This window comes from Vitis vinifera, chromosome 8, assembly GCF_030704535.1.
Source record: "Vitis vinifera cultivar Pinot Noir 40024 chromosome 8, ASM3070453v1".
NCBI classification, from domain to species: Eukaryota; Viridiplantae; Streptophyta; class Magnoliopsida; order Vitales; family Vitaceae; genus Vitis; species Vitis vinifera.
In genome coordinates this window covers 12,357,493-12,378,894 of record NC_081812.1, presented here as the reverse complement: position 1 = coordinate 12,378,894, position 21,402 = coordinate 12,357,493, and the positions used below count along the sequence as shown (strand labels likewise).

Sequence of the window (21,402 nt, the reverse complement as noted above, 5' to 3'; positions counted from 1 at the left end):
ACCTTTATTAATTTGAAATTTCAATATTTTCTTATTTTAAGTTAAAAAAATATAAATAAAATTAATAAATATATATTTGATCAAATTTAAAATTAGTAATAATTAAATATATATATCTTAAATATCAAAAGAGATAAATCAAATTAATATATGATGATGAAGAGTATAATTACATGATCTAAGATTTAGATAAAATGATTTTTATAGATATAAACATTAATTTTATTTTAATATATAAATTATAATCATTAAAAATATATTTGATAATGATTTTAAGTTCATTTTTATTTTTTAAATATTACGCACTCCAAATATATTTACATTTAGATTTATTGGTCACGTGGCAAAGTCACGCGGCGAGTGAGAGTCCACCGCCGGTGGAGAAGGCTGATACTATAAAACCCTCATCACCCTTCAATTTTGCTAATTTTTTTCTCCCTATCGCGCGGCGAAGAGGAGGCAGGAAAGTGAAATAGATTCGTTCTCCACCTTTCAACAAGGTCAGTTTTCGAAATTGAAACCCTAGTTTTTGTTTCTTCAAGCTTTCTTCCATTTAGGAAACCCTAATTTTTAATATTCTCTATTGTCACATCGTTTAGAGTTGTTTAGGGTTTTAGACAACCAATATGGCGTCTATAGATCCGGAGATAGCGAGGACACAGGAAGAGAGGAAGAAGATGGAGCAACAGCTCTCGTCCCTCACATCCGTTAATTATGATCCTGAGCTCTACGGCGGGACCAATAAATTTGAAGACTACGTGAGTTCCATCCCTGTGAACGATGAGGAAGAGAATGTGGACGCCATGGATCCTGGATTGGGGAGGAGGCTGCCGTCTTATACTGCTCCGGCGTCTTTGCTGAAGGAGATGCCCAGAGGCGGTGTGGAGGAAGACGACATGGGCTTTAAGAAGCCGCAGAGAATTATCGATCGCGAGGATGATTATAGGAGGAGGAGGTTGAATCGGGTTATATCGCCGGACCGGCATGATGCCTTTGCGTCTGGGGATAAAACTCCCGATGTGTCGGTGAGGACGTATGCGGATGTGATGAGGGAGGAGGCGTTGAAGAGGGAGAAGGAGGAGACTTTGAAGGCGATTGCCAAGAAGAAGAAGGAGGAAGAGGAGGCGAAGGAGCAGGAGAAGGAAACTGGTGGTGGTGCTGTGCAGCAGCCGACGCAGAAGAGGAGGAACAGGTGGGACCAGTCGCAGGATGATGGAAGTGCCAAGAAGGCAAAGACAGGTTCGGATTGGGATTTGCCGGATTCAACTCCTGGGATTGGGAGGTGGGATGCGACTCCGACTCCGGGGAGGGTGGCTGATGCTACTCCCTCGATTTCTAGGAGGAATAGGTGGGATGAGACTCCAACACCTGGTCGGTTGGCTGATGCGGATGCGACCCCAGCTGCTGGTGGGGCGACCCCAGGTGCAACCCCCGCTGGGATGACTTGGGATGCCACTCCTAAGCTGGCAGGCCTTGCAACTCCCACTCCGAAGAGGCAGAGATCAAGGTGGGATGAGACTCCAGCAACTATGGGAAGTGCCACACCAATGGCTGGTGCTACACCTGCTGCTGCATACACGCCTGGTGTGACTCCTGTTGGTGGGGTTGAACTTGCCACGCCAACACCATCAGCAATTAATTTACGTGGTGCAATTACTCCGGAACAGTATAACTTGCTGAGGTGGGAGAAAGACATTGAAGAGAGGAATAGACCATTGACTGATGAAGAGCTTGATGCGATGTTTCCACAAGAGGGTTACAAGATTTTGGATCCACCACCATCCTATGTTCCTATTAGAACACCTGCAAGAAAGCTTCTTGCAACCCCAACTCCTTTGGGGACCCCATTGTATGCAATTCCAGAAGAGAATCGTGGGCAGCAATTTGATGTTCCAAAGGAAGCACCCGGTGGGTTGCCCTTCATGAAGCCAGAGGATTATCAGTATTTTGGGGCATTATTGAATGATGAAGATGAGGAAGAGTTGTCTCCTGAAGAACAGAAAGAGCGAAAGATCATGAAGCTTTTACTTAAGGTGAAGAATGGGACACCTCCACAGAGGAAGACAGCTTTGAGACAGCTCACTGATAAAGCTAGAGAGTTTGGTGCAGGACCTTTGTTCAACAGAATTTTGCCATTGCTCATGCAACCCACATTGGAAGATCAAGAGAGACACCTTCTGGTTAAGGTCATTGATAGGGTGCTTTATAAGTTGGATGAATTGGTTCGACCTTTTGTGCACAAGATACTTGTGGTGATTGAACCTCTTTTGATTGATGAAGATTACTATGCACGTGTGGAGGGTAGAGAAATTATATCCAATCTCAGCAAAGCGGCTGGATTGGCCACTATGATTGCTGCAATGCGTCCAGATATTGATAACATCGATGAATATGTGAGGAACACGACTGCCAGAGCTTTTAGTGTAGTTGCTTCTGCATTAGGGATTCCTGCTCTCTTGCCATTCCTGAAAGCTGTGTGTCAGAGTAAGAAATCATGGCAAGCTCGGCACACTGGAATCAAAATCGTGCAGCAGATTGCTATTTTAATTGGTTGTGCTGTTCTTCCACACCTGAGGTCTCTTGTCGAAATCATTGAGCATGGGCTCAATGATGAGAATCAAAAGGTGAGAACTATTACTGCTCTGTCATTGGCTGCTCTAGCTGAGGCTGCTGCCCCATATGGTATTGAGAGCTTTGATTCAGTCTTGAAGCCATTGTGGAAGGGTATCAGGTCACACCGAGGGAAGGTGTTGGCTGCATTCTTGAAAGCAATTGGTTTTATCATTCCCCTCATGGATGCAATATATGCCAGTTACTATACCAAGGAAGTGGTGTTTATCTTGATTCGTGAATTCCAGTCACCTGATGAAGAAATGAAGAAAATTGTGCTGAAAGTGGTGAAGCAGTGTGTGAGTACAGAAGGGGTAGAGGCTGACTATATCCGAAATGATATTCTTCCTGAGTTCTTCAGAAATTTCTGGGTGAGAAGGATGGCATTGGATAGGAGAAATTATAGGCAGCTTGTGGACACAACTGTAGAAATTGCAAACAAGGTTGGGGTTGCTGACATAGTAGGAAGAATAGTTGAGGATCTTAAAGATGAGAGTGAACCATATAGGAGAATGGTTATGGAAACTATTGAGAAGGTGGTTGCTAACTTGGGTGCATCGGACATTGATGCTCGCTTAGAAGAGCTTCTGATTGATGGAATTCTATATGCCTTCCAAGAGCAGACCAGCGATGATGCCAATGTGATGCTTAATGGGTTTGGTGCAGTTGTCAATGCCCTTGGGCAAAGAGTGAAACCCTATCTTCCTCAGATTTGTGGGACCATAAAATGGCGACTCAATAACAAGAGTGCAAAAGTGAGACAGCAAGCGGCAGATCTTATTTCAAGGATTGCTGTTGTCATGAAGCAGTGCCACGAGGAACAATTAATGGGTCATCTTGGGGTTGTATTGTATGAGTACTTGGGAGAAGAGTACCCAGAAGTTCTAGGATCAATACTGGGAGCTCTCAAGGCAATTGTCAATGTCATTGGTATGACAAAAATGACTCCTCCAATAAAGGATTTGCTTCCTCGATTAACCCCCATATTGAAGAACAGGCATGAGAAAGTCCAGGAGAACTGTATTGACCTTGTTGGTCGAATTGCTGATCGTGGGGCTGAGTTTGTCCCTGCAAGGGAGTGGATGAGGATTTGTTTTGAACTTCTTGAGATGCTTAAAGCCCACAAGAAGGGTATTCGGCGAGCTACTGTGAATACTTTTGGGTACATTGCCAAGGCCATTGGGCCACAGGATGTCTTGGCAACCTTGTTGAACAATCTGAAGGTCCAGGAGCGTCAAAATCGTGTTTGCACAACTGTTGCTATTGCAATAGTTGCAGAAACCTGTTCTCCTTTTACAGTTCTGCCTGCCCTGATGAATGAGTATCGTGTTCCAGAGCTTAATGTGCAGAATGGTGTTTTGAAATCCCTCTCTTTTCTATTCGAGTACATTGGTGAAATGGGAAAAGACTATATCTATGCGGTGACTCCATTACTTGAGGATGCCCTTATGGACAGAGATCTGGTTCACAGGCAGACTGCAGCTTCTGCTGTCAAGCATATGGCCTTGGGGGTTGCTGGGTTAGGTTGCGAGGATGCTTTAGTCCACTTGATGAATTATGTATGGCCAAACATTTTTGAGACTTCGCCCCATGTCATAAATGCTGTTATGGAAGCCATTGAAGGGATGAGGGTAGCCTTGGGTGCTGCTGTTGTACTAAACTACTGTCTACAGGGGCTGTTCCATCCTGCGAGGAAAGTTAGGGAAGTGTACTGGAAGATTTATAATTCCTTGTATATTGGAGCTCAAGATGCACTTGTGGCAGCCTATCCTTTGCTGGAGGATGAACAGAACAACATATATAGTAGGCCTGAACTGGTGATGTTCATATAAGGTGCTGTTTGTGGTTGAAGAAGCAGTTGGAGGCAGATCCAAAAAATACATGCTTGACGTCTTTACTTTTTACTGCTATAGTTTGTTTGTCTATTGAAGTGGATCGTCTTAATCTTCCTAGATATTTTTGTTTAGTATGGTAGCATATTCTTCTGCTTTGAAAAGACTAATGTTTACTGAAATTTCTAGTCTATTATATCCACGTCCCATTCAAGTTTAATTATCTGTCTTTTAACATACATGTTTTCATAGTTTTCTCCAGGAGGTTTCTCTTGTGAGCTAAATTCAGTATTAAGTGCAACCACCTCAGCTCAAACAAGAAAATAACTGGTTGCTAACTTCTGAAAAGCGTTTCTCCTGAACCAAATATGAGATGCATGGTATTTACTACTTCAATCCTTAAAAGCTAAGTTTGTCATTTGATATTTTATAGATCTTACCTTTTGTATAACAAATACAAAAATGGAATGAAAAGATGTTTAAATATTGGAACAGGATTTGTTGTATGCGGTATCAGAAGGGAACATGCAGAGATAATCCAATCCAGTCTGAGGTGGAAGAAACATTTGACTAGCATTAATATCTTCTATTTTGCATTTGTTTTGAAGCAGCAAACCCGAAGTTTCATTTAATTTTTTATTTATTTAATGTTTTGGTTTTTATGTTGATATAAATATTTCCAGTTTCTCTAGATATTAAAAACCCTCCTTATGACTGTTTTATTTGAGGACACTGGTGGCTGATGGAAGTTCAGAAGATCAGTACCGAGCTTGATACTTATCCATTAAGAGGTATCTTTATTTTGTTTCATAAAATAACTCTGTACCTCTGTTACCAAACTTCCACATGAGATAGAACCTATGTTACATGTGTTCAGGCACAGGTGTCAAGTGGGGGTGTGTATATAGATGTCTCATCCTTCCCAGCTCAAATTTAGGATACAGTCATTGCTTTAATAGATGTCAACCGGAAGGTTTCTTTCTGAACTAAATTCCAAGATAGAAAGATCAAATGCACCCAAAAGCCTCAACAAGCAAATGGAGCCTTATGCAAGAGAATAACTGGGTTATACTTTTGTAAGAGGTGTTTGCCATTAATCCCAAATATAAGCTATTTGTTCTTCTGTAGAGGATGCTAGCTATTTGTTGCCCTCTATCATGCTTAACAACTACAAACATGGGGCAGATCATGTTTATATTCATATAACATGATCTCCTTTCTGTCCTGGAATCTGGGAACTGTTCTCTTCAACAAAAAATTCAAGCCTTGGGTAAGTACATGCATAGAGATAGTGTATGCTGACCGGCTGGAGGATAATTTGACTCATTCTGCTGTTTTATAATTTGTGCTTCTTTTGAAGCAATATCTTGAATACTCAATTCTTTTTTATCTCTGGGTTTTATGTTGATAGAAATGTTCTCTGGTCTCTCTAAATACTGAAAATTCTGAGTTTGTTTTTCATATGAAGACTGGCAACCTAAGTAGTGGGATTGACGACCTTGATATGTATCAGTGAAGAGGTATATTTATTCAATTTTATGTTAAAATAGGTGACCCCTGTGCATGTTAAAAATAGATTGTCTTCTATAGAGAATGAGATATGTATAAGCTTGACAATCTGAGATGGCATTATCGATATAGTGGGTAAAACCACCATGGGTTTGTTTGCAGATCACATGTTTGAAAGCTCAAAATTTTGGGTTAGGTCGTTCTTTTACCTTTCTTTTTCTTTTTCTTTTTTTTCCCTGAGAGGAGTCCTCTTTAGTAACTGTGGATCAGTTTCAGGCTGAGTGACTGCAGAATGGCCAAAGTGTTACTTGTGCAACAAAAGGAAGGACGACAGGGGACTTTTGAAGGGTGGAAAGCTCTGATTGCTAACCTGCTGTCCTTGGTCGTTTAGACCAGGACTTCACTCTCATATATAGTTCATCAAAGGAGTCTGGGTTGGTCTGTTGGTTGGGAACTAGTTTTTGTTTTCTTCCCTGTACGTTCTGTTCAATTTTTGGAGCAGTCTGAATGTCTTTTAGTAATGAAGTGGTTGAACAGGTGTATTTTGTGGATGATAAGTATATGGTAGGGAGTAAAATTTGATGGGATGGTATTAGTTTTTGTGCTTGGTTTACACGTTTCTAGACAGGCATTAGAGGGAGGTGAGGCCGGTGAGTCTAAGAATTGTGACAAGGAAACTGAAATCTTATCTGAGCTTGCCCTCCAAATTTAAAATTTGAAGAGTTTGAATCATCTAGAGTTCATTCTTGAATTCACAAGCTCATTGCGTGTGTTTGAGATGCCTCTTTATGTTATAATATAAAGGCAATCACAAGTAGTTTTCTTTCTTCTTATTATTATTATTTCCTATTAAGTGCCTTAGGTTATATGTTTGGCTTCCGAAAGTACAAGGAAAAACACAAAGGAAAGAAAATGAAAAATAACTTTAAAGTTAATAAATTATTTTTAAATTCATCTTAATTATTAGATTTTTCTATGTAAAAATCAAATATTAAAATAAATAAGTTTTACTGATTGATTTTTTTTTTTCATAATAAAAAAAACATGAGAATTGTTTTAGAACCAAGCATAGTCCTAGTCTTAGCGTCACTATTCTTTGATGACCAAACCACATTCTTTCTCACCAGATTCAAATTCCAGAGTCAGGCTTACTTTTCAGGAATTTACCATTTAAAATGGAGGATAACGTGGGTGAAAAACCAGAGAAAAAATGGAGAGAAACTAAAGCCCATTGGTGTAACATGTTCAAAACTTGACTGGCTTGAATAAATACTGGCCATTATTTAGCAATGGCAATGCTCAAGTCATCTCTTTCATTTTCTCCAACTTATTGGAGTGAAGTACAATGACACCTGGAAGTTAAATTTAAGTTCACTGACTTGGTGTTATAACTCCCTTCCTCCGCAGGGTTAATTTAGCTTCAGCTGTGCATTTACTCTTCCGTCCACACCTTGTCGCGGCCACTCCCACTGCCACAGTTACCGTGCTCAAAATCTACATTAACTGCAAGCAATTACGGTCCCCCAACTCCGGTGCTTTATGCCTATTAAAGGTCTGATGAGCTGAAGATGAACAGCCTCCACAAGCTGATGAAGCTCCGCATAGAGGACTAAAAACTTCAAATATTATGTGATTTTGATATAGAATTTGAGCATAATATCTTCACCCCGTGGGGGCTCATGAAATGATAATAGCAGAATATCTTCTCCACTATAAATTCCCTAACCCACATTGCTCAATAATCTGAGCCTAAAAACTAGCCTGTGTTAAAGGTCTGATAGTGGGATTAGACTACACTCGGTGCTGAGATTTGGTCAGCAAAAGTCTGGTCTTCCAAGATTGAAGAGGACTGATCATCGTTCAATCACAGGATTCTGAGATCAAGCACATCCAGCTCCCTGTACAAACCCCCTCCTGCAGGCTTGAGATTGATTCTCAGGGGGGTATAGGGCATTCTTGTGGTGTGCCTAGGCCTTCTGACTCGAAGAAATAAAAAAGGTGGAAGTCTCAATATTTATGTGATACTAGCAAATTATAAAGCATTTTAAATCTACAGTGAACATCAACATCTGAATCACAATGCTTCTTGCTTCTAAGCTTTGGATGATATTTTCTGAATCCCCTCTATCCAACATAAAAAATCTCGTACGTTGTCCCAAGCTGACGGTATGTCCCCAGTTCATATATACCCACAAGTAAAAACAGCCATCCTCAACACATCAGCAATCTCAGACATTATTCTTGGGGTTAGTGTTAAATCTCACTGATCCCCTGATTGCCTCACTTGGGATTGTGACACATTTGAACTGCAAATATGAAGTCAATTTAACAATTATGATGTCAAGAATGTTACATATGTGATTTGAAAATCAGTTAAAACAAGGAGTGAAGCAACAAGGGTATAAAAATCCTTCACTGGCAAGTATCAAGCTCAGTATTGGTCTGCTAAGACTGCACCGGTTGCCAGAGTCCTCAAATAGAACAAGCTCAGAGAGGGTCTTTAACATCTATAGAAACCAGAAGAAGTTTACATCAACATGAAAACCAAAAGGCATCTGAAAAAAAGAAAAAAAAAAGGAAAAAACCAAGAGACAGGCAAAAAAAGTTGAGTTGTTTACTGCTTTACAAGAAATACAAATAGAAAGCATAATGCTCTACTAAAATATTTTTTCCACTTTAGAATGAGTTGAATTACTTATCCCCTGCTCTATAAGTTAACTTTCTTTCCTTTTTTCCTACTAAATGAAGGGAAGTAAAAGTGAACTATCTCTCTAGACATGGTGGATGATGCCCACTAGAACTACTCTCGCTATTTCCTAGACATTAAGTGCAGCAAGTCTCCCTCCTCCCAGCAATAACCACCAACCTACCCTTCCCCCTTCTCTAGTTCATTTTTTATTCCTTTGTCATCTTAATAACAGAGAAACACAATCGGGTATAAGTGAATGATCACAGTAAATACTCAGCTTAGGCCGGTTGCACATGTGTGTGATGTCAGCTTTGTACACATGATGACATCATCATCCACCAGTGGGTGGATCTCATCAATGACATCTTCCAGATGTAATTTCCTGAAGGGTCCCGTTCGGTATCATCTCATTTAGCACCAAAAAAAGGATAAAAACATCAGCCAGTAGGTCCTAGAAAGTATATCAAATAAATTAAAATTCAGTTACACTGAATGAGTTTTGACCATTTTACTTGCAAACTTACATGACTAAAATGTTCTTTTTTTCTTTTTAACTATTATTTGATTTTTATTTGACAGGCAAATTAACGATATATTATAAAGGCAGAAATCGATAAAAACAGGGAATACAACTCATGCACACATAACATACAATACAAGGCTCACCCACAACATACAATACGATGCTCACCCATAAGGAAAGGATTCACAACTGTTTTCCTTCAGCCTACATTTGAAGTAAATTAGAGTGCCCATTAGGACTGGCTCCTAAAAAATACATACTATCTAATGGGGCTTGGAATTTACATGATGAAAATATAGAGATTCACACTAACTAACAACATCAAGTTTCCTACATGTTTCACTACTCCCGTGCATACTTTCCATTCAAAATCAAGCTTAATACGTTTCACTAAGTTAAAATGCACCCAAACAAAAAAGAAAAAAGAAAAAAGAAAAAGAAAAATGAAATTTATGCATTCCATTTGAGGGCATTCCATGCTTCTTCACTACAACCTAAGTCAGTTCATTAAGATTGAGCACCAGAAAATGAAATATTGGTGTAGTGTCAGTAATACAAACATTCTGAACTATCATACTATATATTCAACCATCATGATGATAGTTTATGTACTCTTCATGAAAAGACTGCAAGTTAAAAGCTTAAGAACCAAAGAAAATCATGCATAAATGGACCATGCACAATGAGAAACAGCACTCCTTAGGTATAGAAAAATTGCCTGTATCAAGCTTACCTCATTCTTACTTGTTCCAACTGACCCAACTCTGGAGGTAACCTTCTGGATGTCCATGCAGGATAGGACCTCATAGACAAAGTCATTGAAGAGAAGAAACAAGAAGACGTGGATATATCTTAAGTTTCATCCTTCTAATTTGTGTTCATTTCTACTGTTTTTATTCTCAGAGTAGTCATTGAGTTCTTCAACAGATGAATCACTAATCTCACAGAGATTATCATCAAAGTTGTCCAGAATTGGAATGACCCAGTCTCCATCTCTTGGAACTCCCACATCCTCATCACCTACCACATTGTCACTCTCCTCCTTGCTCTCAATGTGAAGCTCTCTACTATGTCTCCATCCTAACAAAAGAAGGTCCAGCATTTTCCTCCTAACCACATAAACTGGGTTTGGTTCAATCAAGCACCCTCTCCTATAAGCTTCCCTGAGAAAAACCATTTGCGTGTTTCCTCTGGTAGATATATAGAAAATCCCGGGATGCTTCAGAAGGAGTTCACGCACATTTACTTCCATGCAAAAGTCCCTCCAGAAGTGAGACAATCGTTCAACCTCAACCATCTTCTCTGTAGTTAAGCTCAGAAGCTCATGAAGAATCCCAACTGCCCGCTTCTCAAACCGCTCAATCCCTCCACAAGTCCGAACCCGAACAACTTCCTTCCTCTCATAAGGCTTCAGATACTGAAGCCTTTGCCAGTTCTTTAATTTCTCCCTAAACCCACTCTCAATCTTAAACCCAGTTGGGAGATTGATCGGAAATGCATATTTGGTCTCAAATTCACTCAACCATTTCTCTCTATACTCTCTCTCCCTCCAAATCTCAACCTGGGCAACCCCCAAATCCTCATCTCTGCCCACCAACTCCACGGTCTCTAAATCTACTAGCTTGAAATCATCATAATACTTGGCGATAATAGAATCCCTAAAGCTTTCAGGCAAACCTAGTTCCCTTCTAATCAACCATAAAGCATGAACACGAAGAGTACCACTCACTGACATCATCAGAAGCTTCTTCAGCCGCCTCACCGCCTCCAATTCGCATTCCTTAACAGCAGCCTCTTCCTGCAACATCAAATCCTCCATCCGCCTGGAAACCCTACAGCACTGGTTCCTCTTCACCGGATGCGTAAAAACCTCAAAGATATGAGGGTATTTCCGAAGTAACTGACCCATGTCCACGTTGAGTCCCACAATGTTCTTCCACCGAGACATGATCTGCACGGACACATGTGGGCCTCTTCGTTTGGAGATGAGGTGTTGGAGCTGGAGCACAGTGGCGAGTCTCTTGAGGTTGGCTGTGAGCTTGTCGAGTTGGGAGTCTCTGGTTCTGTTCTCCAAGCGAGTCTGCGCTGTATCTGCTGGCTTCTTCCATCTTCTCTGCATGGCTGAGTTGAATGGCCCAAATGGGAATGGCTGTGATGTTGGAGCCTTCATTTGCAGAGCCCTCATTTTTCTGAGGATATGGGTATATGGGCTTTGAATTTCTTCAAAACAAATCAAAAAGTGAAATTATTTTGAAAATATAGTAATTTTAGGGTTCACGTATACTGTACAAATACATACAAGTAAATTCAAAGTCAGAAAGGGCATTGGCTAACCGTTCTTCAAGGTCGCTCGGGCGATAAGACGTTTCGCCTCCTCCCCTGCCCACGGCGCTCTCTCACTTGTGGTCAGTGAACCCGTGTTTTGAAGATGATGGGTCAAGCCATCGAAGCATCCGAGTCGTATCCTCGTCGGCCAAGCCCGTCACGATACCGATATCCGAATTCAGATTACTTGGCGGTCTCAGGCGAGAATCAGAGAAGAAATGCCACATCTATGGTTCTCCAGCGCCGTCTGTTTTTGAAGACATCATATAGAGCAAAGACCGGGGATTTAGAAATGGAACAGTGGCTTTGTTTTACTTCACTCAGTTGCAGAGAATCCAATGAGAAATGGGGTTTTAGGGGACAAGAGAAGGAACGGAAAACGGGTGAGGAAGAAACGGATAGCGGGTAACGGGTAACGGGTTTTGGGCTATTGGGTCATGGGTTTTGGGCTATTGGGTATTTCATATTTGATGGATATGGAAATAACGGGAATGTGATGATGATTGATGGATATGGATATTATCTTAACTCAAATAAAAGTAGTTCTCAATTTACGGTTCTACCCCTGGAAACCCTAGAAGACGTCCAACCCCGCTGCGCCGCTCCTCTTATACATGCTTCTATCTCTCTTCTCTCTCACAAAATCCCGCGAAAATTTTCTGTCTTGCTGGGAAATCCCAGAAAATGGGGGAAAGAGGAGAAAGAAAAGAGCCGATATTCAGGGACGTAAGGCGTTACTTCTGTGATTACTGTGGACTTTGCAGGTCCAAGAAGGCTCTTATTAGGGCACACATGCTCTCCCATCACAAGGTTTATCTCTTTTTCTCAACTATATTTTTAGCTCGGATATGGTTATGGAGATTTTGATAAAAGAAGAAAAAAGAGTTAAATTTTGAATATTTTCTGTTATTTTGATCTCTAAATCATGTTTGGATGGATCAATGGCTTCCTCGATTATTGTTTGATTAAATGATTGATGTGTAGTTCCCTTTTTTCCACAATTGTCTTAGGAACCAAACAGATCTAAACTATTTTCACAAATATAGGGTATAAATTTCACGACCGGAGAGATGTATTCTTTTGCCTGAATGTTTGCTGTATTTCCTAAAGTTGATAATGGATATCAAAACTGCTTGCTTCTGCAAAAAATTTAGCGGAAAGTTTAAATTTGTGGCAAAAATTTGCCCCGGAAGTTGATCTGCAAGATCTCTGGATTCACCTTTGATTTCTTAACACCGTTTAGGAGGAGATGGAAGGGCAAAAAGTTCATAACAATGAGGAAAAGGAGGGAGAGAAGTCCAATGCCTGTGAAGAATGTGGTGCAAGTTTCAAAAAACCAGCTTACTTGAAGCAACACATGCAAAGTCATTCTCTTGAGGTATTTGTTTGTTACTCTCAATCATCAATGTTCTTTTTTCTTCATTTTCCTTTGTATATGTTTCGGAATTTGCTACTGATGCCTGTGTAGTTGGATTCTATGAGGGAATTATATATGTTGGTCCCTCAGCCAAGATATCCCTCTTTTGTATAAAGAACCAAGAAAAAAGAAAATAAGTACTCCTTGTTTATGAGTTGCACCCTTTTTGGAACTCTTTTTATAACTGTATGTTGTAACTGGTTCAACCGGTAATTCATCATGGTTGTTCCTTATGGCTGATGGGTGTAGCATGCAATGCAAGTTTTGCATTCGATATCTGCCGCACATTACTAATTTTCTTTCAGTATTTGCATCAAACTGAAGTAAACTAATCTTGCAGGCTCTAAATTTTTTTGGGTGATGAGATACCCATGGATGTTATAGTGTGAAGCATTGGATCCCACAGAAAGAACTCCAAAATGCGCGAGGCTGCATTTTCTACCTTGAATGGACTAGTATCAGGCGGGGGACCTCCTGAGAAGCTCCATCAAGCGGCCTCAATCACGCACTACTTGTTTTGAGGTTTGCAAACCCTGTTCGGTTATTTATCAAAATTAAGATTAGGTTTCTTTGAAATTCTAAATTATATACTTTGTATACATATATTAAAAAAAAATTGCTATTTTGTTTCAGAGGCCATTTACTTGTCCAGTAGATGACTGCCAGTCTAGCTATAGAAGAAAAGACCACTTGACCCGCCACCTTCTTCAGCACCAAGGGAAACTCTTCACATGCCCTGTTGAGAATTGCAAACGTAGATTTGCTTTCCAAGGCAACATGAAAAGGCACATTAAGGAATTTCATGATGAGGAGTCTCCCCCTAATGATGTTGGTTCCAAACAATATGTATGCCCTGAACTTGGGTGTGGAAAGGTGTTCAAATTTGCTTCAAAGTTGCAGAAGCATGAGGATTCTCATGGCAAGTTTCTCTTATCTATCAATTTCCTTTTATTCTGAGTTGCATTATTCTTTAGAATTTTGAGACATATCTGCCCCTTGGAATTTTATCAATTTCTGTTTGCTAACTCTTATGAATGCTCTTCCCATTGCAGCTAAGCTGGACTCAGTGGAGGCAGTCTGTTTAGAACCAGAATGTTTGAAACACTTCACTAATGAACAATGCCTCAAGGCTCATCTCCAATCCTGCCACCAACACATTATCTGTGAGATATGTGGCACCAAGCAGCTGAAGAAGAACATCAAGAGGCACCTCAGGACACATGAGTCAGTATGTTCCTCTGAGAGAGTCAAATGTCACTTTAAGGGTTGTCTTCACACGTTTTCAACTGTAAGATTCAGGCGGTGTTGCAATAGATTTGTTTTTTACTTCATTTTTTTTTTAATAACTTTTAATGACATTTTTTGTTTGAATTTATATCATTAGAAATCAAATCTTGATCAACATGTGAAGGCTGTGCATCTTAAGCTCAGACCATTTGTCTGCGGTATTCCGGGTTGTGGCATGAGATTCCCATTCAAGCATGTGAGAGATAACCACGAGAAAACTGGATGCCACGTTTATACCCATGTAAGTTTTGTTTTACCTTCTTTCTAGGTCACTGTAGAGAAAGAATTTGCGCTTCTATTTGGTGAAGCTCTTTAAAGTTTAAACCACCGTGGGAAAAAACAAGTGATTTCTTAATTACATTGGTTCAGGGGGATTTTGAGGAGTTGGATGAGCAATTCAGGCTGAGGCCAAAGGGTGGCAGGAAGAGGAAGTCCCCACCTATAGAAGCACTGCTGCGGAAGAGGGTGACTCCGCCAAGTCAATCAGATTCTATTTTGTGTCAAGGGCCGGAGTACCTTTCTTGGCTACTCTCAGATGCTGAGGATCAGCAGTGAGAGAGACTCACACAACTACCTTTACCGGTTTAGTATGTTAGGTTATAAATGTGAAGCAAAAGAAATGTATGCAATCCTCTTATAAGCTATTGTTTATATTCACATTTTGGTCAGTTAGTTCATGTTCGATTAACAGATATGTGAGGGACACTCCTACCACGAGATGCTTGGGACCCAAATTTTGTCATTATGTAAATGTTAGAATGGTAGAAACAAGAAAGTAGATAATGGTGATATGCTTAAACAAAAACATTACCTGGTGTCTATTCCCCAAACTAAATATTCTAAGTAAATGCCCTCTAAAGTAAGGCTGGGACATTGTAGCTCATGGTTAACATTTGGGAACAGGCTGCTTATAGTCCGTATAGCTCACTGAAAAAATGCCTTGTATAAGCAGAGAAAATCTGACTTTATCAGATTTGTTATTATAGTAATTGAATTGAGCCTTGAAGCTTATAGTTTGCCACTATTGGGCAGTAATGTTTTGAAACCTAAAAAGGCTAAAAGACCTTTTGGCTTCTATCCAGCTGATAGTTGTAAAGTTTCAAGTGTTCTTTTTGGGTTTAAAACTTCCAAGGGATCAGAGAATGTACCTTACAATAATCCAGCAAGAACATGAACTCAGTGGAGGAAAAATATGCATATATTATCTGATTTAGCAAATTAAGTTTCCACCACCTATCTTTGTAAAAAAGAAAATTACAAATCATAATTTTTCTTTTTTCTTTTTTTTTTCTCCTAAAAAAGAATTGAAAATAAAAAAAACTACAATCTTCTAACCCCACCTTGGTGAACCCATACAAGCCTAGCAGTCACTTCGTATTTTCTATCTTTTCCTCCAGTTCCCAGTATGATTTATGATAACCCAAGAAAACTACACATAAATCACTTCCTGTACAAAGAAATCAAGGAATTTGCAACACATTTTCACAACATAGGAAATTGGTTTCCTGTTCTGTCCCCCCTCCCTTTTTTCAGTTTTGTTTTTGGCTCAGAGATTAATGGGACAAACACATGAATTCCTTCTACTGGCATAAACTTGTTGCTGCTGCGTGAAGGGTGTCACAATTTATTTGTTGCGGAATTCGTTCTTGAATCTGGTCAGATTCTGGGTGAACTTGTCCCTGTTTTTTGAGTCCAAACTTTGATTTATGTCCGTCATAAGTTTGTCAAAGCACATGGAAAGAAGTTGCCTTTGATCTACAGGCTGCATAGTGAGAAACAAAATGAGGGTCATCACTACAAACATTGACATGTTTTCAAATATTTAATCAGATGATTACTGAACGCTTAAAAAATTAATCGGGCTCCAGGAAGAAATTCTCAAATTCATACTTAGAACTTCTTAAAAGAGGCAAAAAGGAGGAAATTTCTGAAAGAGTGATTGTGGTCAAGTTCAAGACTGCATATGATTGAGCTAATTTGTGGATTGCTTTAGAAGCAGAAAAGTTAAAAGTACCGTCTTTACACTTTCCTAGTTCTCTAAGGCTATTTTTGGTTCCCATAAAATACTAAGGAAAGAAAAAAAAAATGATGAAGAAGAAAATGGTTTACTTATATTTAGTTTCAATATAAAAAATACAAAAGAAAATAAAATATAATTAAAATTGGTTAGAAATTTATGTATTTTAAAATTATTTAATTTTGGATTAATTGAGAGAAATAAGTGAAATGAGTTTAAAGAAGCATATAAAAATAATTTATTGAATTTAAACCTATTTTTTTATTTTATTTTGCTTCACTTTTTTTTTCCTTCTACTTATCCTCTCTATTTTCTTTCCTTTGTATTTTCTCTCAAATTTTATGGGAACCAAACATGGCTAAAAATCCACTTTTATCTCAAGCGGGCTCAGCTCAACTCCATGACACTGTTTGGTAATGCAATACTTGCAGAATCTAATTAGAAAATGGGCTAAACTCTTTTCTGTTTACCATCTCCATAATATTATTCATAATGCTCAAAGATTTCTTGCTTAGTTTTCACTTATTATATTGACTAATATGTTTGAAACAAAGATTTTGGGTTTAGACTTATGTTAAGCACATTAATTTAGAATATTTTAATCCAAAGTTTATAGATTATGATCAAGCATAGAGCATTAAACTTACTTGTGAAGCCAAAATTTGAGCCTTCAAATTTGTGGACATCTGCAAGATAATCAAGGCAAATACAAGTTTGTAAACAGTTTAAATACTGAATATAAGTTCTAAATACTCTAAATATTGTGTGATTTGCCTGGTGTTTTGATATAGCATTTGAGCAGGCTAATTCACTACATGCTGAGGCTATCTCATGTCAAGGCCATCTCATGCTTCATTAATGCATTTGAGCATGCTTAAAAATTTCAATTATATTTCAAATTTTCGCTAAATATATTTTATTAGCAGAAGAAAAGTGCGGGCAATGACCAAAGTCAACACAAAGAAGCAAAAAAAGAAACAAAAGACAAACTAAATACCACAAACAAGCTGACAAGATAACAAAGAAGGCCTACCAACCAACAAGCAACCCACAAGTGATCACCGAAGACCACAACCAAACTCATTTGGGAAAACAATCCCCTGCAAACTCAACCAGTGAGGAAGCGCCCTTTTAGCCAAGGCATCAGCTTCCTGGTTTGTTGATATGGGACTCCACACAAAGCAACAAGCTAAGTCTTTGGACAAGTTGACAATCCTTAAAAAGGAATATACCAGACAAGGAAACAATCCGGGTCATATACTTTTCATACTTCCAAGGCCTTCTCCTCCCCTTGGCGGCTCATGAAATGAAATAGCAGAATCTCTCCAGTATAAATTCCCTAACCCACATGGCTTCACTTGGCATTCTTTCGCATTGGTGCACTGGTGTATATGTGCTTAAATACTGTCTTTGATATTAACTCGTGTGTTGTGCACTATTAGACATCATGCATCTTAGCTACTGATCTCTCTAGTTCTTGGTCTTATTTATAAATAACTGAGGGTAGAAAACTCAAACAATGTGTTGCAGTTTCTTCTCCATTTGGTTCCCAAGTCTGGTTTTCTTTTGGTTTTTATATTGCATGATTATTTGGGGTTTTGTAGTGTTTTCTGGACACTGTAAATACAATTTTTTTGGTACTTATACTGGACACTGACAATTTTTTATTTGGTTCTTAGATTGGATATTGACAAATTTTTTTTTTTTTTGGTGCTTATATTGGATATTGTGTGTGTTCATTCTGCTTTGTTATTTATTTCCCATAATATTCCTCATCTTGATCTTCTGTTGACTGAATTAAGGGTCAATCACCTGAGCCTAAAAACTAGCAAGGGATAAAGGCCCCAAAGGATGATAGTGGAATTAGACTCCAATCAATGCTGAAACTTGGTCAGCAAAAGTCCAATGGAGCTTAGTCTAGCTCTGGTCCTTCAAGATTGCCTAGGGCTGATCATCATTCAATCATAGATTTTGAGATCAAGCACATCCAGCTCCCTAGACAAACCCCTCCTCCAGGCTTGAGATTAATTCTTAGGGAGTATAGGGCCTTCTTGTGGTGTGTCTAGGCCTTCTGGCTGAAAGAAATAAAAAAGTGGAATTCTAAATATTCCTGCGACACTAGCAAATTAGAAAGCATTTTGGATCCACAGAGAACATCAACATCTGAATCAGTGTTCTTGCTTCTAAGCTTTAGATGATATTTTCTGAATCCACTCTATTCAATCAAACCTCTCAACAGTTTTCCCAAGATGAATCCAATTTGGTTTTGGAACATTCTTGAATGTTTGATAGCATGTCCCCAGTTCATATATATATATATATATCCCCACAGGTAAAAACAACCATCCTCAAGACATCAGCAATCTCAGACAGTATTCTTGAGGTTTGTGTTAAATCTCACTGACTCCATGATTGCCTCACTTGGATAGCGAAACACAATGAACTCCTTTTCAATTTTCAGTTACTCCTTTTGTCTAGTTCCCATCATTTCAAGCAAATAATAAATCAATTCAACAATTATGTGTCTAGAATGTTATACATGCGATTTGAAAATCAATAAAACAAAGAATGGAGCAACAAGGGTACAAATGGCACTAAGGAAAATCAAGTATGTGCTTTTATGTAACTCATTCTGCTCTGACAGGGATGTAAGAGATATTTCTAGAAAACTTCCAGCTAAGATGGCAAGTTGAGTAGACAGTTCTTAATAAGCAGAACATTAGAACTGGGAGCAGAATAGTCTTGTGTTAGGGATATTGTGGAGCACCTCCTTACGAGTTTGAAAGGAGGAGAGTGTGGAGGGAAGTGGAAGATGATATGATTTGAACAAGGTTGAAAAATGGTAAGTTCTCTATTAAAGCCCTCTACTTGGATTTGGAGCTGGGATGTACAATTTCTTTTCCGGCAGGTGTAATTTGGAACTCTTGGGTGCTGCTAGAGGTGGACTTTTTTGCTTGGGAGGCTACTTGGGCAAAGGTTTTAACCTTGGATCATTTAAAGAGAAGAGGGTGGTCTTTGGTAAATAGATGTTTCCTTTGTCATTTAAAGGAAGAGTCCATTGATCGCATCTGTTAGATAGTGTAAAATTATTTAGGTTATTTACTTTTCCTTTTCCTTTTCTTTCCTTATTGTATTGTGGGTCCCACTAACATGTATATATATACCCAAGTCCAATGTGTATTATTAACAGTTTTTCAATAACCATAATTAGGGATTCTCCCTTTTCTCTCTTTTCACATGGTATCAGAGCTTAGGGAGAAAAAAACCCTAATTATTTTCAGTTTATCCGTGAATCCATTCTGGGAAATCTTTCAGTGACCGTGTTTCATTCCGGTCACCTTTCCCATCTCCTAAAGCTTTCCGATCAACTGTATCGCTGTCAGAAAACCCTCACCGCCGACGACTTTTCCGGCGATCTTTTTCCAGCGAAGTCCTTTTCCAACACCGACCATACCATCAGGTGCGCAAGGAGGAGATCTTCAAGTTTTCTCAAAGCACCGGAGGGAGATTCTCAGCCACGCGCCGGCCACGCGCGTTTCTTTTCCGGCGGCCTAAACCTCACGCGCTGGCGCGTGAGGACGTGTGGAGCACTTTCCGGCCACGCGCTTCCACCTCCAGCCTCGCCTGACGCCGTCTAGCCACCCTTCATCTGTGTTTGTGCCATCTGAACCCTGCAAGTGCATTTTTTTGGGTTTTTTGTCTTCATCGACCCTCTAAACAGCCTTTCCGGCGACCTTCGGTGACTTCCTCTCCACCCCGAGCCTTGCACGTGTCTTAGGAAGTGTTCTTCTACCCTTCCAGTAGTGCCACATTTGTTTTTCTTTACTATTTGGTCTCTCACAGCCACGGATCCTTGGTTTTTTCTTCTTTCAGCCGCGATCTGAAGCCGTATTAGGGCTCTCTTTGATCCAAACATATTTCGTTCCCCAGATAAGTAGATATAGCTACTAAAAGTTCTGTTTTTTCCTTTGTCATATTTGGATCTCCTATGATTACTTCGGAGAAATTGGTTAGCAGTGAAAATTATTTGTCCTGGTCTGCCTCTGTGGAGCTTTGGTTTATGGGTCAAGGTTATGAGGATCACCTTGTTACGCAGGAGGCGGATATCCCTGAGGTTGACAGAGTACAATGGAGAAAGATAGATGCACAGTTATGTAGTGTGTTATGGCAATCAGTTGATTCTAAGATTCTGCTTCATCTTTGGGCTACAAAACATGCTTTAAATTTTGGAATCAGGCGAAAGGGCTATACACGAATGATATCCAACGTCTTTATAAGGTGGTTTCTTCTATTGTCAATGTCAGACAACAAGACATGGATTTATCTACTTATATTGGCTAGATTGCCTCTCTTAAGGAGGAATTCTTGACCGTGATGCCTCTTACTACTAATGTTGGGAATCAACGAACACAAATTGACAAGTTCTTCATGGTTCTTACGCTTATTGGCCTCCGTCCAGATCTTGAGACCGTCCGCGATCAAATTCTTGGCAGTTCCTCCGTTCCATCCTTGGAAGATGTGTTTGCTCGCCTCCTCCGTATCTCATCCACTCAGACTTTGTCATCTGATAACACTTCAGATTCTTCTGTGTTAGTTTCTCAAACTAACTCTCGAGGAGTACGCAGTGGTAACCGAGGTAGAGGCCAATGTTCTCATTGCACCTATTACAATAAGCTTGGCCACACTCATGATCGGTGTTATCAGTTACATGGGCGGCCTCCCCGCACTGCCCACGTGGCCCAGTCATCTGATCCTCAGCCGCCTCAGCCTCCTAGTTCCTCCACATCTCAGGGTATTTCCCTCATTGACAATGAATATGATGACTATCTCCGCCATCAGGCCACCAAGTCAGCTTCAGTTGCCCAGACTGGTAATGTTTTTGCTTGTCTTACCCACACATCTTCCCTTGGACCTTGGATTCTAGATTCTGGCACTTCTGATCACATATCTGGTAATAAGGATCTTTTCTCTTCTATTACTACTACCTCTGCCTAACCTACTGTTACTTTAGTTAATGGTTCCCAAACTAAAGCTAAAGGTTTTGGTTTAGCTCATCCTCTCCCTTCCCTACCTCTCCATTCTGTCCTTTATGCCCCTAAGTGTCCTTTTAATCTTATTTCCATCAGCAAAATAACTCGCACTCTTAACTGTTCTATCACTTTCTCTGATAAATTTGTGACCTTGCAGGACCGG

General features: G+C 39.6%; 4 protein-coding genes across 10 annotated transcripts in view; 2 read left to right on the top strand and 2 right to left on the bottom strand.

Annotated features, from left to right (window-relative positions):
- Window positions 1-345: 345 nt before the first annotated feature.
- LOC100243186 (uncharacterized) lies at window positions 346-4,662 on the top strand. 2 transcript variants are annotated; one of them, XM_010655379.3, is made up of 2 exons: window positions 346-500; window positions 600-4,662. In XM_010655379.3, exon 2 carries the CDS (start codon window positions 627-629, stop codon window positions 4,440-4,442), a length of 3,816 nt encoding a protein of 1,271 aa, XP_010653681.1. In that variant the 5' UTR covers window positions 346-500; window positions 600-626; the 3' UTR covers window positions 4,443-4,662. The 2 variants fall into 2 exon arrangements, with proteins under 2 accessions (XP_010653681.1, XP_002284022.1); XM_002283986.4 differs by having other exon boundaries at window positions 398-500; window positions 610-4,662.
- Window positions 4,663-7,193: 2,531 nt separating this feature from the next.
- Window positions 7,194-12,063, bottom strand: LOC100243149 (protein ROOT PRIMORDIUM DEFECTIVE 1). 5 transcript variants are annotated; one of them, XR_002030613.2, is made up of 4 exons: window positions 11,498-11,948; window positions 9,897-11,383; window positions 8,368-8,458; window positions 7,194-8,257 (listed from the first exon to the last, which is right to left on the bottom strand). XR_002030613.2 is itself a non-coding variant. In XM_010655380.3 (2 exons), the coding sequence occupies exon 2, from the start codon at window positions 11,346-11,348 to the stop codon at window positions 10,023-10,025; it is 1,326 nt and encodes a 441-aa protein (XP_010653682.1). In that variant the 5' UTR covers window positions 11,349-11,383; window positions 11,498-11,948; the 3' UTR covers window positions 7,194-10,022. The 5 variants fall into 5 exon arrangements, 1 of the variants encoding a protein (XP_010653682.1); XR_786424.3 differs by having other exon boundaries at window positions 7,194-8,458; window positions 11,498-12,063; XR_786426.3 differs by having other exon boundaries at window positions 8,368-11,383.
- LOC100260239 (transcription factor IIIA) lies at window positions 11,989-14,997 on the top strand. The gene is made up of 6 exons (XM_002278791.4): window positions 11,989-12,298; window positions 12,732-12,866; window positions 13,539-13,824; window positions 13,958-14,193; window positions 14,290-14,433; window positions 14,562-14,997. The coding sequence occupies exons 1-6, from the start codon at window positions 12,173-12,175 to the stop codon at window positions 14,745-14,747; spliced, it is 1,113 nt and encodes a 370-aa protein (XP_002278827.1). The 5' UTR covers window positions 11,989-12,172; the 3' UTR covers window positions 14,748-14,997.
- Window positions 14,998-15,368: 371 nt separating this feature from the next.
- LOC100265499 (uncharacterized) overlaps window positions 15,369-21,402 on the bottom strand; it is a 75,236-nt gene continuing 69,202 nt past the window's right edge. For both annotated transcript variants that reach the window (XM_010655382.2, XM_059738984.1), the window contains 2 exons: window positions 16,857-16,895; window positions 15,369-15,954 (listed from right to left, as the gene is read on the bottom strand). In XM_010655382.2, the coding sequence (XP_010653684.1) occupies window positions 15,817-15,954; window positions 16,857-16,895 (177 nt within the window). In that variant the 3' untranslated portion in view covers window positions 15,369-15,816. The remainder of the gene's footprint in view (window positions 15,955-16,856; window positions 16,896-21,402) is intronic.